The sequence below is a fragment of the Eumetopias jubatus genome, unplaced genomic scaffold (assembly GCF_037043125.1).
Source record: "Eumetopias jubatus isolate StellerSeaLion01/CBP00866 unplaced genomic scaffold, mEumJub1_p1.0 scaffold_9, whole genome shotgun sequence".
In the NCBI taxonomy this organism is placed as follows: domain Eukaryota; kingdom Metazoa; phylum Chordata; class Mammalia; order Carnivora; family Otariidae; genus Eumetopias; species Eumetopias jubatus.
This window is the reverse complement of record NW_028274815.1, coordinates 110,784,467-110,801,800: the sequence shown is the minus strand read 5'-3', so window position 1 is coordinate 110,801,800 and position 17,334 is coordinate 110,784,467. Positions and strand designations below refer to the sequence as shown.

Here is a 17,334-nt window from a genome sequence, read left to right as displayed (position 1 = left end):
ACAGGGGCAGCTGGCTGGCTCAGTTGGTAGAGCACGTGACTCTTGATCTCGGGTTCCAGCCCCATGTGGGATATAAAGATTACTTAAATAAATAAATAAACCTAAAAAAAATAAATGGAACATATAGGGGTTGAAGTTTTTTAAATAACTCAGTGTACATTTTATACAGCACATCAGATACAAGTAAAGACAGAACTTTTGAACTGGAAGATGAATCTGAAGAAATTGCACAGAATGCAGAACAGAGAGACAAGAAAATGGAAACTATGACAAATAATAAGAATATGGAGGATACAGTGAGAAGACCTAACGTGTATTTTATATCTATACTATAGGATTGCCACAGTGTGAAGAAATTAGAACCCTTGAGCACTGTTAGTGGGAATGTGAAATGATGTAGCTGCTGTGGAAAACAGTACTGGTCTCCCTCAAAAAAAATAAAAATAGAATTGCCATGTAATCTATCAGTTCCTTTTCTGGATATATACCTGCAAGAATGGAAGGTCTCAAAGATATATTTGTAACCCATGTTCATAGCAGCATTATTCACAGTGGCTAAAAGATGGGAGCACCCTAATGTCTGTCAGTAGATGAATGGGTATGCAAAATGTGGTCTATACTTACAAAGGAATATTATTCAGTCTTAAAAAGGAAGGAAATTCTGACACCTGCTACAACATGGGTGAACCTTGAGGACATTATACTAAGTGAAATAAGCCAGTCACAAAAAAACAAATACTGTGAGATCCCACTTTTCTGAGTTATCTAGAATACTCAAGTCCACAGCGACAAAGTATAATTGTGGTTGTTAGGGGTTGGGAGAGAGGGGAATAGGGAGTCACTATGGGTGTAGGGTTTCAGTTCTGCAAGATGAAAAGAGTTCTGGAGATGGATGGTGATGATGGTTGCATAACAATATGAATCTACTTAATACCTCTGAAGTGTACACTGAAAAAGAGTTAGGAAGGGGGGCTCCTGGGGGGGCTCAGTTGGGTTAAGCGTCTGCCTTTGGCTCAGGTCATGATCCCGGGGTCCTGGGATCCAGCCCCACATCGGGCTCCCTGCTCAGCGGAGATCCTGCTTCTCCCTCTCCCACTCCCCACTTGTGCTCTCTCGCTATCTCTGTCTCTCCCTCTCTCAAATAAATGAAGTCTTAAAAAAAAGGGGGGTTAGGATGGTAAATGTCATGTCTATTTACTACATTAAAAAAATAACTGGGGGGAAAAAAAGAAAAGGTCACCTAAAGGATATGACAGAGCAACAACTGACTTCTCATTAGTAACATCAAAAGCCAAAAGAGCGTGGAAGAATGTCTCTAAATGACGTCAGGAGGAGAACTGCCAACCTAGAATAGCATGCCCAGTAACTGCCTTCCGAGAACAAGGACAGAAGCATGATTGCTTCCGATGAGAAGGAAAGCTGAGTTGGCCACCGCAGACCTGTACAAAAGAAATGTCTACCGGATGTGCTCGGAGAAAGGCCTTACTACCCAGGACTGAGGAATGAGAAGGAATAGTGAGAAAGTGAAATGGTAAGCATGTACATAAATCTAAGCGAACATGATAAAATAACAATTTGTGGGATTAACAAAACAGACAAATCTAAAGTACTAAGCCAGCAGCACTATATGTCATATATCAATGGCATATGACCCAGGTGGTTACTCCGTCGAATGCTTTATTGATGCTCTTTCCAGGACACACACCCTCTCACCTTCTGGGGGCTCTTGCTCAGTGTTCTCTGTTCAGCCCTCTCCATGGCCCCACACCACTAACGGTGCAGGGCCACCTCAGTCTTTGGGCCTCCTCTCACGCCTTTTTGCACCCAGTCCTTCGGTGACTTAGTCTGTTCGAGCTGCTATAACAAAGCACCGGAGACTGCGTGTCCTAGAAACAACAGAAATTTCTTACAAATTCTCGAGGCTAGGAAGTCCAAGATCGAGGTGCTGGCAGATTCAGTGTCTGGTGAAAGCACCCTTCCTGGTTCGTAGATGGTGCCTTCTCACTCTGACCTTACATGGTGGAAGGGGCTAGGGAGCTCTCGGGGGTCTCTTTTATGAGGGCACTAATCATCTCTCAAAGGTCCTACCTCCAAATATCATATTAGGCATTAAGATTTAACATTACGGATTTTAGAAGGACACAAACATTCAGACGACAGAAGTGATCTTTTCCATTGTGGGTTTATTTTAACACCATCTCTCTGCTCGGACCTCTCCCATGAGCCTCCGACTCCTATATCCAATTGCTTGCTTACTCTGTATCCCCAGTTGGATGTCTTAGTAGCCATGTCAGAGTTAACATAGCCAAAGCTGAGCTCTGGATATTATCCCCCATACCTCTTCTTGGCATATCGCCCCCAACTCAGTACATCATCCTAGCTCTCATTCTCATTGGACAGCCAGTCCCATCAGCACATGTCTTTGGTTCTGTCTTCCATCACCACACACACCTACACCCCTTATCACCACATTGTCGTCTCACCCACCCCGTCCTTCCCTGTGCTGCAGCCACAGTGGTTCCAGAAGTCAATTTCTTCAACCAAATTGAAGAAATGAATGACATATTTGGGGGTATGGCAGGCAGAATTCTAAAGATGGCCGCCAAGATTCCCAGCTCATGGTTTTTCAGTCAAACACTACTCTAGGTGCTACTCTGAAGGGATTGGGCAGAAGTCATACAAATCCCAAGGCAGCTGAGACCTTAAGACACTGGTACTTTTCTCTGGCTGGTGGCAGAAGAGGAAACATGCAAAGGACTTGGCACACCACCACTGATTTGAAGCTGGAGGATAGCCCCCCTGCAGCAAGGAAGTGGGGACCTCAGACCTACAGTTGCAAGGAACTGGATTCTGCTGGCCATGTGAGGTCGCCTGAATGAGTTTTGAACAGATTCTTCCCTAGAGCCTGTACAAAAGAGCCGGCCCAGATGCTAACTTGACTTCCACCTGTGAAGATAAGAGCTGAGATCATGGAGACCTTTGAGAGATAAGAGCTGGGAATTTTCCAGAACTGATGGAAGAGATGAGCAGACCTGTATGGGTAAGCAGGAACCCTACAGAGCTCTCCTGGACTTCCAACCTGCCTAACTGAGATAGATAATAAATAGGTGCTGTTGTAGGCAACTAAGTTTACAGAGCAATAGAAACTAATAGAGGGCATCTTTAAAAATTACTAGGGGGATGGGGTAACTGGGTGATGGACATTAAGGAGGGCACTTGATGTAATGAGCACTGGGTGTTTTATAAGACTGATGAATCACTGACCTCTACCCCGGAAACCAATAATACATTATGTGTTAATTAATTGAATTTAAATTTTAAACAAATGAAAAAATACCACGTGTGAAGGCTGCATCATTAACAGTTGAGAAACACTGGTTTAGGTAATGCTTTGTTATCTCCCACCAGACTGTTCCCAAACCCATTGCCCTGGAGCCGTGTTTTGGCAACAGAGCTGCTGTCCTCTCTGTGTTTGTGAGGCTCCCTCGAGGGCTCGGTGGAATCCCTCCTCCTGGGCAGTCAGGTGAGTGGATGAGGGCCAGTGACAAACCAGACGGGAACTTGGGTAAAGAAGCGATAGTGAACAGGAGGCACGTGCCTACCTCGTGTCATTGTAAGGATTCAGGGAGATGATCGCATTGTCCCTGGTGTTCCCTAAACTGTCCAGAGGTCGTGGTTCCTTCACAGGGACGAGCTGGGATTGCCCCTCTCCCTCGGCCTCCCGGAGTTATGGACCCGTCCGGCCACACCTTCCCTTCCCTATGCTCTTCCGTGGTCATCTCACCTACTCTCATGGCCCCCAGCTAGCTCCTCCAAGCTGGCCGCTCTCAGACTGGTATTTCTAGCACTACTGCATGTCTTTTGCTTTTTTACTCTGTTAAATATAAGGCACAAACAGCAATTATAACAGCTTAAAGGAAGTCTTGGAAGGGTACTCACAACCCTACCATCCAGCACCCACCAGTGTTCATAACATGTCTTTTCCAGCCCTGGCCAGCAGCTTTGTTGAAATGATTGTAGTATAGATCTAATTTTTATTCTTCTTTTTTCATATAACTATCATAAACATTTTGACACTTTGCTACATAACATTTTACCAGTTTCTTTTATGCAATTCCATCAAGTACCCAGATCAACTTCGATAAACATCCTCTTATTAAACACTAAGGCGATAACGGGATACAGTTTTGGAAATATCCTGATTAATCGTGGAGTACTTTGGAGGGATGCCTCAGACAAGATGCACAATATGGGTTTTGTTTGTTTTTTTAAGATTTTATTTATTTATTTGACAGAGAGATAGCGAGAACAGGAACACAAGCAAGGGGGGGGGGAGGGGGAGAGGGAGAAGCAGGCTTCCTGAGAAGCAGGGAGCCCGATGCGGGTCTCGATCCCAGGACCCTGGGATCATGACCTGAGCCGAAGGCAGACGCTTAACAACTGAGCCACCCAGGCGCCCCGCACAATATATTTTAGACAGCTTTCAGTTGAAGTGATTCTGGGGGTCAGGGTTGCCTTAGCCAAAGAAAGCCTTGTGTCTGTGATAAAGTATGTCTCAGAATTCTTGCCCAGCCCCAGAGCTCCAAAGCCTCCTGAGTGCAGCCCTCAGATCCAGAGCCGTCTCCAGCTGAGCTCTCGAAAGTTTCTGGGTCCTCACGAGGGAGGCCTTTAGGCTTGGCCAGACCAGCCTTTATTGTCTTCATTTCATAGGGGAACAGCTTGACTTGCTCTGACCTAGGGATGTGAGTTCACCTCCTAACTCAGCCTTATCCATGTCAAGGACAGAATGACCCATTGACCTGAACTCTGGAGCATTGTCTCCTGTTACTTCCTCAGTGAACTTGGCCTGTGCTCTCTGAGAGCAAGACCCTGGCTAGAGTAGGGAAGTGACAGGCTTGCAGTACTGTGTCCTTTCCTGCCCTGTCCTTTCCCTGATAGGCCCCATCCCCTTCAGTTCCTGATGAAGGCTGGCTCCCTGCTTGAGACCCACCCCAAGTGAGACCATTCCCCCATTTTAGATGGTCTCTTCTCTACCCCCCCATTTTAGATGGTCCTTCCTCAGGACTCTGCCTTTGCTAAACAGTGTCACTGGTGTGGATTCCCCACTGCACGCCAGGCACATAAAAGCTCCCCTCCACCACCCCCCCATTCCTCCATTTTTATAGGCTCAGTGGAGTAACAGGTGGCACTAACATGGCTCCTGAGAACCTCAGCTGGGCGCTGAGCCTCCACAGGCTCAATCACACGCGTTGAGAATCCAGCTCCCTCAGAACTGTGCCTTCCCCACTGAACATCAGGTTAATCAGTTCCTAGTACAAAAAGGAGAATAGAACCCACTAGTCCCTAAAGCAAGGGTGGTGGGGGTGGTGGGGTGACGAGCCAGGTACCATTCTAAGATGTTCACGTGGGTTCACTCAGTGACTCCTCACACATGCCCTGTCCTGTTATCGTCCCCATTTTACAAATGAAGAAACAGAGGCATGGGGCGGTTTAGATCCTTATGTATTCCAAAGCCTGGCCCCAGAGTCTGTCCTAACCTATTAGGATAGATATGAAAATAACCAGTGCTGGCTGAGTGATGTGGAATGAACCTGAATTTATTGATCAAGAGCGCTGCTTTTTCTTGGCACCCTTCTGGAGGCCCGCAGAAAGATGTAGCACTTAGAGCATGACTGCAATCTTTCTTAAATGCTCCAACTGCCAGGCCGAGCTCTTTGCTTCGCTGATCTGCTGAACAGCAAAAGCTACATCTGTTGTGTGAAAAGTGGGGAGGGGAGAAGAATATGTATGTGCATTTGCCTCAGTGAACCCTGAAAGGATATATACAGATTACTGAAAGCAGTGCTCGGGTGGAGGGAGGCACAATGCAGAAGGAAGGCTTTACCCCTCTATACTTCACTTATTTATTTGCTCATTGCACCCCGGGAATGTTAAAGGAAAAAAAAAAAGTTTTCTGAAATTATGTTTAAAGACAAAGCAAGCTGCCCCTGACCACGTGTTCCCCGTGGGCTCTCCCCAGGTCTCGCGGTGGCCAGCGCCCTGGTGGACATTTCTCAGCAGATGCCAATAGTGTACAAAGAGAAGTCAGGAGCCGTGAGAAACCGGAAGCAGCAGCCCCCCGCGCAGCCTGGGACCTGCATCTGAGGCCAGGCCGGGGACTCTCCGTGAGCGAGCCGGGGGTGGGGGGGTGGGTTGGGGGGTGGCCGGCGCGCGGACGCCCGCTGCAGGGAGGGGGCAGGCGGGGAGATGCTGTGTGGAGCGGGCTGAAGACTGGAAACCCTCGAAACATCCGACTCCTCTGCATGTTCACGAGCTTTCTTTGCCGGTTTCTCCCATGTGTGCTCCAGCATCTAACCTTTTACTTTTGCATAGGAAATAATTGATTTAATGGCAGATCCAGGGGTGACCCAGTTGTTGCTGGAGGAGGCCGGGGCAGAGCCAGTGAGAGAGCTGGGAGCAACACTCAGGTTCACTTGTGGAAAACTGTTCTTGGGGCTGTCTCAACTTGCAAAAAAAAGAAGATGTAGTGTTTACAAGTAGACATCCACCACCAGTCGTTCTTGAACATGGTCTTTTAAAAACTAGTCAGATGAATGAATTTGTTCTCATCTGAAGCCTGCTATCTTTTTTAAAAGATGTGCTACTTATTCTTGCATGATGTAGGCAAACCTCTCTCTTGCAGGGAGTAGCTTTTTTCTAGTTGAGAATAAACAATGGTCCATCTCTTTTGAATCATATCAAACTAAGGTAGAAGGGGGCTATTTTAAATGTCAAGGTCAGCAGTGTTACTTAGAATGTAAACTGATGTAATAGGTAGTTTTCTATAGCAGCTTAATTTATTCTTAATCTATTTGAAATCCTCTCCCTCTCTCTGTCTCTCCCCCCTCTCATGTCTCTCTGTCTCTCTCTCTCACACACATACACACACACTAAGTGCCTAGACTTGAAATAGATCTAGCAATTGGAAAGTTAGTAAGCCTAAGTTTTTCCATAATTGCATTCCTACATTCTTATAAAATTTAAATAGCTACCTTTGGCAATCTGCTCTTTTTCTAAAATCTAATTTGCAGCCAGGAAAGAATTTTCTCACCCCAGGGAACGTTTAACCTAGCATCAGGGACTGAGAGGAAAGCAGAAATGACCAAACTGTGAAAGCTCCTGTTTATGTTGTTGTCAAAAGACAGGAGCACTAAATAAGGTGTGGTTCTTGTGTGCCCCCTGCCCACCGCCCCCCACTCTAGGCCTGACATTGGCTCCAGCCCTTCTGGCCACTCCTGCCAGGACACCACAGAGGCAGGGACTCGTCCATGTTACATGTCTCCCTTGGGCAGAAAAGAGCATGCCAGCCCTTAGGATCCCTGCATCAAAGAGCAACAGTGTGCCCTACAGCCTGCCTTGAGCTGGTGGGTCATCCTCAGGCTGCAGGTGGAATTGCACGCCCAAAGCCTGGAGAAGGACCTAGAACTGTTTGCCTGCTCTCCTCCAGGAGAGGCTCAGCTCGGCCCTCCCATCCTCCTTCTCAGCCCCAGGTTGTAGCTGTGGGCAGGGCAGTGACCACTGAGAAGGATGAAAAGCACATGGAGCACATAAGGAGGAATAACCATGCCGAGTGGAAAGTGACCAAGTTGAAGTGGGGCGGGGCAGTCCTGTTCTTCTTCGCAGGCTGCTGCCTGGGGGTCATGGTGTCCCTGTGTATGGTGCTCTGTATTCCGGCATTATGCGGCAGCCTCCCCAGGTCTTTCTTCTGCTTCAAAACTTGGGGTTCTCTAGCATTACCCCGTAGGGATGGCCCTCTAGACAACCACACTCGTTCGTGAATTTGGAGAAATTAATACTCGAAAGAGCAAAGACTGCAGCTTTTCACCTTTACATGCAGTGCCTAGAGTAGGAGCGCTGTCTCTTTCCCAGCCCTCACCCATGAAGAGTTGCCTGGAAAGATGTTTTCATGGAAGTTGAACCCTAAAACACTGTCTGATGCACAAAACACCTCTACTTTGAGACTCGCCTCTCAAAAAGCTGCTTTTTCACATCATTGGCAAAGAGCAGACAATTCTAGAAAAGACCCCCTTCTCTCTCAAGCTTCCCACATCCCTGCTCCACATCACGGCACCCACAGAGAGCCTGCCTCAGACTGGCGCTTTCCCCCTATATTGCCATGAGGCCTCTTGGCAGAGAGAGGGAGGCCGCTGGAGAAGGACCCCCCACAAGGAAAATCCTTGTTTGTTCAAAGGACCAGTGTTTCTTTGGCCAAAGAAGTCTCTTCCCCATGGCTTCCCAGGCCTTGAAATAACATGCACCGTGTCCCATAGCCACCTGGTTTGGTGTTTTGGTTTTCTAAAAGATAGTTTATTTTTAAAAAGGAAGGGAAAAGGAGCAAGTGATGTTTACTTCTGCTCCAACAGTGGAGAAACAGCTGACTCCACCTGCTTCTCCTTTACAGCCCATAGCAAACAGCTTCCTCGGGGCCCAGGCCAGAGGAAGGGAGGGGCAAGAGAAAAAGGCACTCAGCTTAGCAGCCAGTTACCAAGAGGGAATCATCTGGAACTTCGGAGAAATGCCTGCGTGTCACAGGAGAGCCTGTATATAAGTTAAACTAGTCATGAAAACATTGATGTTGCACTTGTATATAATTATACAGTAGTGTCCAGAATGTTCAGACATTCAGAGTGTACATAAAACAAAACTATGTTGATGTATTTTTCTTAAATGTCACGGTGTCTGAGTTTTACCTAATATGTTTTTGTGCCACATACCGGATATCCAAGTCTGAAGAAGTCCTCTCATTGGGCCCTGATACATTGATAACAAAACCAAAAAAGGGGGGGGGGCATCCCCATCATGCCAATGTGTCCAGATGCATCTGGTCCAAATTGGTTGATTCTAAAACAGAAATCGTCTGCCGGGACACAGAGGAGAACTCAGGCATTGAGCCCATTTAAACAGCATTGTGTGAGGAGCCTCGAAGGCAGTGGGCATGTCGCTGTCACTTGCCGGCTCTGCAAGGGGGTCATGAATCTTGCTGTTAGCCTCTTGCTACTGTGCCTGGCCACGGATGACCAGTCTTGTCCTGAGAAGCGTTTCTCTTAGTCTCTCAGTTCAAAGACTCTATGAGATTTTCCAGAAAGGGGTTTTCCAGGCTGCCTTTTGTTCCATTTGGTCTACAATTTTAATGACCATTTCCCGGGACTGTAGTTTCCTGTACTGAAAACCGGGGGTGGGAGTAGGGTGGCCAGTTCACTGACAGATAGCTCCCGTTCCCTCCTGCGGATCCGCGCACAGCCTGGCCTCCTGTCCATGCCCCACTCCTCGTCTTACGGCGCTCCCTGTGAGATCAGCTCGAAGAGATGGGAGGAGGTGTGGAGAGAAGGCAAGCCACAGTCCCCCCGCAGCCCCCGAGCTGCCCTGGGCAGGAAAACAGCAGAACATCTGTGGGTGAGGCCTGAAGCACCCGATGGGAGACGCACCAACCGGGAAGCCTGGGGCGGACGTGGACGCGTGAGAAGACCAGAGCCCTCTCGGTAGAAAGAAGACGTGGGACCTTTTCAGTGCAACTCACTCCGTCAGTTCAACGGAGTGTATCTGGGGGAGGGGGTGGGGACTCACTTCCTCCGGTGCTGGTGTCATTTTTGAGAACACCTTTGATCCTTCAGTCTCTTTCATCCATCCACACCCTCAGTGAATACTCCCTAGCACTTACTAACAACCTGAGCTAATGCTAGGGCAGTGACCAAGACGGAAAGAAGCTCTTTGGAATTACAGCAAAGCCCAGCTCGCGCCCCTCATCCCAGGAGACCTTTCCTCATGGCAGTTTCTGTGAGAATTGGCTGCCCTGACGACAGACCCAGGAAGGCAGAGGGTCTGTCCTGGGGCCGAGCACCAGTTCTCAGTCTGAAACGTGTGCCCAGTTTACCAAGCTCGGCTCCAACCATAAAAATCACCGTGATGGCAGGCCCGCCAAGAAACGTTTGCCCGGAATCGTTCCAACTCCTGAACACCCTTACCTGCAGGGAGATGATCTGGAGTGGAGAGGGGAACTGATGCCTTCTCTTTCAAAGGCAATAATGGAATTGACTTTCAGTAACTGAAATTTGTGCACAAAACATTCTAAACACTAGTGAAGCCTGTTTCGTTGAACTAATTCTGGCTCTGGAAATGTTTTTGTTTTATAGGTATTTACGGTTTTTGTTTTTGTTTTATTTTTGGTTTGGATTCAAGCTTAGTTTGTTAATATGTATAATTTAGCATCTCTTGCACTCATGTAAATATGGAGTAAGTATTGTAAACTATTTCATTGCTGGGGACTGTGGGTGTTATACATACATTTAGGACTGCAATTTTTTGGTATTTTTTGTATTGTAAAATAACAGCTAATTTAAGCAGGAACAAGAGAATTAAGGGAGGTCTGTGCATTTTAAACACAAATGTGAAGAACTTGTATATAAACAAAAGTAAATACTATAATACAAACTTCCTTCTGAAATAAAAGTAGATCTGGTAAAAATGTGGTTTTTGCTCCGAGTGTTGAATTTTGATTTTGTGTTGTTTGGTCATTAGAACCTTACGAAAAGGGGGGGGGGGGGAATGCTTAAAATGGTTACCAGTTTTCAGACTAAGAGGAAGCACTTGGCATTGAGTGAAGGTCAAGGTATAAAACCAGCAGGGTGGGCACCTCGGCTACCTCTTGGGGTGATGGGGTACAGAGAGCCCTGCGCAGCTTGTTAGCAGACTCCTAGCGTCCCCACTGTAGCTGGTGTTGCCTTTGAAACGACCGTGCTGGGGGTGGGGGTGGGGAGGAGATCGGTGTGCAGGGCAGCTCTGCCCTGGCATGGGAGGTTCCCCAGGGTAGGGGCGGGCAGGGGCTGGGCACAGCCCAGGCACCCCAGCTGCCCTTGGTCTTTCACCTTCTTGTTCTCTCATGGGTTCCTGAATGTTTAGGTTTTCCAGACTGCTCAGTCTCGGGTGTGCTGACAGGTTGAGTACTCCACGGCCACAGCATTGTCCTTGGTTCGGAGGTTTTGATCTTTTTCCCACCCAGAAAGCTGTGTCTGTGGGTGCGGCACCTGTGCGTGGAGCAGGGTCAGAACGGTGCACTTCGGCACCCTGGTGTGGAGTGCAGGAGCCCCAGCAGGAAGGTCAGTGTAAGGGGGGTTGAGAACTGAAGAGGAAACACAAGGAAATGCCGTGGATGCTGGAGGGGAGGGAGGCCGGGGCACCAGGTCCTGCCGGCCCACCAGCGCTTGGGACTGGGCTGGGGAGGTAAATGGTTGCCTGGTGGCCACTGTCAGGGTGGAGAAGACCACAAAACTGTTCAGGGGGTAGGGCTGTGGGAGCCACCAACTGCTTAAGACAGGATGAAAACCTGGGAGTGCGTGGTTTGTGGCAGAAACAACACCGTGTGCTCACCAAACCCGTTAGATTTTGCCATTGGACGCCCCCCCCCCCCCCCGGGGTAGGTGCATAAACTGAGCTGTGGCCGAAGAAGTGATGGACACAAGTTCCAAACTAGGCCCATACGGTGCTCCCGCATTGGACTCCCTGGAGGTCAGGTGCCAAAGAGGTTGGAAGGCACGTGGGTCACCGAGTCACCAATTAGAGGCAAGTCACCTGCTCAGCAAGAGCTGTATGCTGGTCTTTGCATCACTGAAAGGAAACTTCTACTCTAACTGATCCACTGAGATTGGGGGTTTATTACCACAAGTGGCTTTTCTTACTCTCACTGATAGATTGGTACCCTGAAGTTCGGGGCAACCATCACCAAAACCTAAAATGCAGGGCTTTGGCTTAGGTCGTGGCCAGTTGGCAGGCAGGGAGCAAACATGGCGGCAGCAGAACAGCTGGGGTCCCCGCCAGGCAGCCGCAAAACATCTGTTGAGGCAGTTCAAGTTCAACCGTCTACGTGTCTGCTGAGTTTTTAGCTCAGAGGGAAGAAGGTCAAAAAAGAAAGAAAGAAAACCCAGAACGTGGCATGTGTTATTATTGGCTGCTTTTGGCGAGGCACCACAAGGAGGAGTTGACTTCCAGAAAGAATTAGCCAGTTTACAAGCGGAAGGGAAAGGAGGATCCTGAAATCCAGGGTCTTGCAGTGCTGGAAAAGCCAACTCCTCTTGCTTCTGGCCTCCAAACACTAAGAGGCGCTCACGATCCACAGAGACCCAGTAATTCTCGGCCTCCCCAGGTGAGAAGCAGGAGGAGGGTGTGGTCTTCCCGCCTGGGCCTCAGAACCTCAAGGCCAGCATCTTGAGGGAGAGGCAACAAGGAAGCAAAGATAGAAAGCCAACTTGAAAACTGCTCCAGGAAAGAACCAGGAATGTCATTGCTGACGCTGGATCTGCCTGGGAAATAAATAAAAATGCAGGTTTTGGGGGGCTCCTGGGTGGCACAGTCGGTTAAGTGTCCGACTCTTGATTTCGGCTCAGGTCATGATCTCAGGGTGGTGAGATCGAGCCCCGAGTCAGGCTCCGTGCTCAGCCGGGAGTCTGTTTCTCTCTCTCCCTTCTGCCCTTCCCCCCCCACTCGCTCTCTCTAAAATAAATAAATCTTTAAAAAAAAAGTGTAGGTTTTTGAGGGAACGACGTTGCCAAAGAAACCATTAGTCTGACCTTTAAAAAATGTAAACAGCCAGCCAACGCTGTGATTCATTAGAACCACGCGCAGGCAGGAGATGGTTGTGCAAACTATGTCTGAGGGCACACACCGCGGGGCCCCGGAGGATTTCAGAACCACCGCATGTCTGCCATCCTCCTTCCTGCGTGAGGGTGTCCTTCCCCGTCTGGCCACTGTCTGCTGGCCAGACATTGTGTAAGGACCAGGGATTTCAGGGAACGAAACAGACAAAAATCCCTGTCCTCGTGGAGCGTACGTAGGCAGCTGGGGAGACAGGTAATGGATACAACGTCAGATGGTAGGTTCTGTGAAAGAACAGAGGCAGTAGGGGGCAGAAAGTGCGGGGTGGGGGCGGAGGGGGAGGGATTGCTCTTTAGTGGGGCAGGGGAGGCCGTTCTGACAGGTGACAGCTGAGCAGAGAGCTGAATGAAGGTGGGAGCCGGCACATGGGTGTTCGGTACAAGAACAATCAGATGGAGGGAGCAGCAGGTGCAGAGGCCTAGAGGTAGGGCAGGCCTGGGGGGTCTGAGCCGGTCCAAAGTGGCCAGAGGGGCTAAAACAAAGTGGGCTACCTAGCAGTCCTGGGAGTTGGGCCTGGCCAGGGCCTGCGGGGCATAGTTCTCAACTGGCACAGGACCATCCCCTGGGGGACATTTGGGGACTAGGTAGGGGCCCTTCTGGTTATTGCATTTCCCGGGGAGGTGCTGCTGATTTAGCGGGTGAGCCTGAAGGTGGTCATCCTGTGACACATGGGATTGTCCCACCCACCCAAGAACTGACCCACCTCCCCCTCAATTTTGAAACGTCTTGCTGGGTATTTGTGTAGATGAGAAAACCTGTTTCTAATCATCTAAGTGCGGAACCCAACCCGGTTACAAACGCAAGGATCTGAGAGCTGGTTTGATACAGCCAATTTCCCAGAAATGCAACTGTGGTGTTAATCAAGGGAAGACCACATTTTGTTTCCCTCAAAACTTTACCCAGAGCTGGTCATCATTTTGGAAAATGCTGTCACCAATGTCACTGTCCTTCCTGGTGTCTGAGCCCCCAACCCCACCCACACACACGTGTGGGGTGTGGACACACCCTGCAGCCTCATGTTGCTAGCCGGCTAACATGCCTGACAAGAATTCCCTTCTGTCCTGTGTCGCCAACACAAGAAGGGGACAGACCGGAAGACCTGCTGACCATATGCAACATCCTGACGTCCTGCACGGGGAGCCAGGGACAGCCTGGCTCGGGGCCCATTTGCACACCCAGTAGCCCCTTCCTCATTTGCTTAATCCTGATCCCTTGAGGGCTCAGCTTCTGAGGTTGTGTATTTTGTTCTGGTGTGTACTCAGCTTAATTATTCTCTCTGTATCTTCTGCCTTGGACTGGAGGCCCCTTTGAGTGTGGGGTGACATATTCTTGGCAGAACAGCTTCCCAAGACATCCTTCAACTCACGCCTTCCAGGGCCTGAAGGCCAGCAAGACAGGGCCACAGCTCTGTCTCCTGTCACACGCATGCTGAGCTCGCCGGCAAGTTGCTGTCCAGTTGGGGGATGTCTCCTGAAGCCCCACATGGCCCCTGTCCTCCTGCTACTCTGGACATCTAACCGAACGACAGCCACACTTCCTCTAAAAATGAGCTGCTGCTGGGAGTTTGGCCCTGCCTGACTCAGCTATGGGGCGGAGAGGGCAGGAGGGGGCAACAGGCAGATTCCATATCAACCCTGCACCTAGACAACAGGCCCCAAGCCAGAGTGGACATTCATGAGCCATGAAGTTTCCACCTATAAATCCGTGGATGCTTCTAGCACCTGCCTTTCTGCCTGACCCCCTCCCCCGCCCGCAGCCACCTGCCGGCTAGAGGCTCAGTGCTGACAGCAGCCAGCAGAGGCCCAGTCACGGGGATGAGGCCAGGGCCAGGACTACCTGGAAGGACACGGAGGCCGACATGCAGACGTGGACGAACAGGGCGGGACCCGTTCCTGGTCACGGGGGCCGCGGCGGGACTCAGCCTTGAGGTGTCTGGCCAGACTTAACACCGTGTATGAGGCAGACCTTTTCAGGTAGAAGTGACAGAAACTGAACTCCCGACAACTCTTGGCTTCCTGGGGCTGCTGTGACAAATTCCCCAACCTTAGCGTATTGAAACAAATTCATTCTCACAGTTCTGGAGGCCAAAAGTCCGGAATCTCAGTGTTGAGGGGCCTGCGCCCCTTCCAGAAGCTCTGGGGAGAACCCGTTCCCAGCCTCTTCTAGCTTCTGGTGGCCGCCGGCTCCTATCTCTGCTCTGTCCTCACATCACCTCTCCGATCTCCCCCTGCCTCTAAGGATGCACGGGACTGCATTCAGGGCCCCACTCGGATAATCCAAGATAAGCTCCTCCTGCCCAGATTCTTAATCACATCTTTTGCTACATTAGGTAACGCTCACTCTTCTGCCGGTATCTAAGGTAACAATCACAGGTTCCAGGGCTTAGGATGTGGACATAGCTTTGGGGCTGCCATTCATCCCATTCCAGAAACAAAACCCTCAGAAAGTCAGCGGGCCCGGGGGTGGCCAGAGGGTGGCCTCTGTAAGCCACGGTGCCCGGTCCCCTCCTCTTGGCTTCTGTCTTCAGAGCTGCCCGGGGCCACGCCCCAAATGGTCCCAAGCCTCCCGCAAGGGAACGTTCCCTTCCCTCTGGGGGAAGAACAGAGAACCAGAAAGCAGGAGCCCTGAGACCTGTCATTTTCCCGCTGCTCCCAATAAGGGGCACCTGGGTGGTTCAGTCGTTAAGCGTCTGCCTTCGGCTCAGGTCATGGTCCCAGGGTCCTGGGATTGAGCCCCACATCGGGCTCCCTGCTCAGTGGGAAGCCCGCTTCTCCCTCTCCCACTCCCCCTGCTTGTGTTCCCTCTCTCACCGTGTCTCTCTCTCTGTCAAATAAATAAATAAAATCTTTTAAAAAAAAAAAAAAGAACCCTCCTTTCCGCGGCACGCTGTCTGACGTTAAAGCGGCTCTATTTGGTTCAAGCCCGCGCCTGAGTTGGAGAGAAGTACGGAGGGGACACAGCCACAGGGCCACTGTTTTCAACTAGGTGCTGCTCTTTTTTTCATCTTTGCAATCTTTTGAAAGGTATATGCCTATATTTTACTCTAATTACCGGAGTAAAAAAAAAAAAAAATGAAGTGATGGGGGCGCCTGGCTGGCTCAGTTGGTAGAGCGCGCGACTCTTGATCTTGGGGTTGTGAGTTCGAGCCCCACGTGGGGTGTAGAGATTAAATAATAAATAAATAAACAAATAAATAAACAGATAAATAAATAACTTAAAAAATGAAGTGCTAGAGTTTAACACACCGGCAGCTGCGGCCCATCATGCAGAAGACCCCTAATCCTTCATCTGGGCCACCGAGCCATCACGGTGAACAGCTTTCACCCCGCCGCCGCAGCTCCCAGCCCACATAAACAGCCTCTCCCCTGCCCACAAACAGGTGCTCGTTCCCATGCAGGTGAAGAGAGTCGCCAACATTCCTTCTTTGTGAAGTGAGAAGAGGCTGGCCTCAGAGCTTCCCTCTGCCCAGCAGCGCCCCTTCTCTTCCTCTGGAGAACTGTCCTTCCCATTCCATGTGATCTTTGTGGGCCGACTGAAAGAGGCTTATGACCCACGCTGGGCCTACTGGGGTCCTGCCTGACTAAGTCCATGGATGATGGGAAAGAGAGGTGCCTTTCTCTGCTGAGGTTCCTAAAAGGAGAGACCGCAGCTGTGCAGCTGTGGACAGCTCTTGCCCACCCTTCAGTGAAAGAGCCTGCCTGGCCACGGAGGAAGCCATGTGTAGACCAACGGGGCCACCAGCACTCAAACCCCCAGACGCAGCTGTGCCAGAAGCCAAATGCTCAGTTGCCTACCCCAGCACGTCTGGTCTGTGTTTGGCTCCGATAAGATTACTGGCTGGCGCAGCTAGGCTGGTTGATAGTTGCTGCACGTGGTGTCTGTGGGTTTGTTCTGAGTGCTGAAATCAGAGTCTCAGAGCCAGTGGCTCTTTTTCTGGGCAGGACAGCCCCAGGCCTGGGCTTTGGTGGGATCTGCACTGAACCCTTGTGTCTAAGGTCAGGTTCTCCAGAAACTGAGCCCAAGACAGAGATTCTCAGGATGCTTTATGAGAGGGAGTGCCCTCAGGGGAACCTCTGAGTGAGGGAGGCAGGAGCCGGCAGGGGAAGGTGCTAGGCTGTGGTCTCAGCCGGGATCTAGCTTCAGCTCCATCCCATAGGGAGCTCTGGAGCATGAATGGTGCACAGAACCGCCGCTCCGCCCCATGGCTGCAGGCTACCTCAGGGAGCAGAGGGTAACTTTACAGGCATTTCTTCTACAGAGGGGGGCAGCTGGGAGCGGTGTTAGCACCCAACCTCCCCAGCAGCTTGGCCCAGAGAAGTCTCTGAGCAAGGTGCCAACAACATGCCCTTCCATCGGTTTCGTGGCCCCTGAAAAGCCTCAACCAGCTTTGAGAAGCAGTGGCCCCGAGACTCTGTAACCCTTCACTCATCAGCATCTCCAAGCTCTTGAGAACGAAGGAAGCAGGCAGAAGACTTCGTACTCAGCCGCCACTGTTCTGCCTTCTCCTCCCGAACACCTTCACAGAACTGCACATCAACACAATGCCCCGGGCACGTGCGGGTCCACACCGGCCACACACAAGTGCTTGTGAAAACAGGACACATTTCCCTAGACTCCAGGAAAGAATTCGACTCTCCACATGGACAGAAG

At 50.2% G+C, this 17,334-nt stretch overlaps 1 protein-coding gene across 3 annotated transcripts in view; it reads left to right on the top strand.

Annotated features, from left to right (window-relative positions):
• Positions 1–8,526, top strand: part of ATRN (attractin) — a 154,650-nt gene extending 146,124 nt beyond the window's left edge. For 2 of the 3 annotated variants that reach the window (XM_028118593.2, XM_028118597.2), the window contains 3 exons: positions 3,409–3,523; positions 6,020–6,164; positions 8,441–8,526. In XM_028118593.2, the coding sequence (XP_027974394.2) occupies positions 3,409–3,523; positions 6,020–6,144 (240 nt within the window). In that variant the 3' untranslated portion in view covers positions 6,145–6,164; positions 8,441–8,526. Of the gene's footprint in view, positions 1–169; positions 323–3,408; positions 3,524–6,019; positions 6,165–8,440 lie in introns of those variants that run through there. The other variant, XM_028118594.2, reaches the window with a different exon arrangement.
• The last annotated feature ends 8,808 nt before the right edge of the window (positions 8,527–17,334 follow it).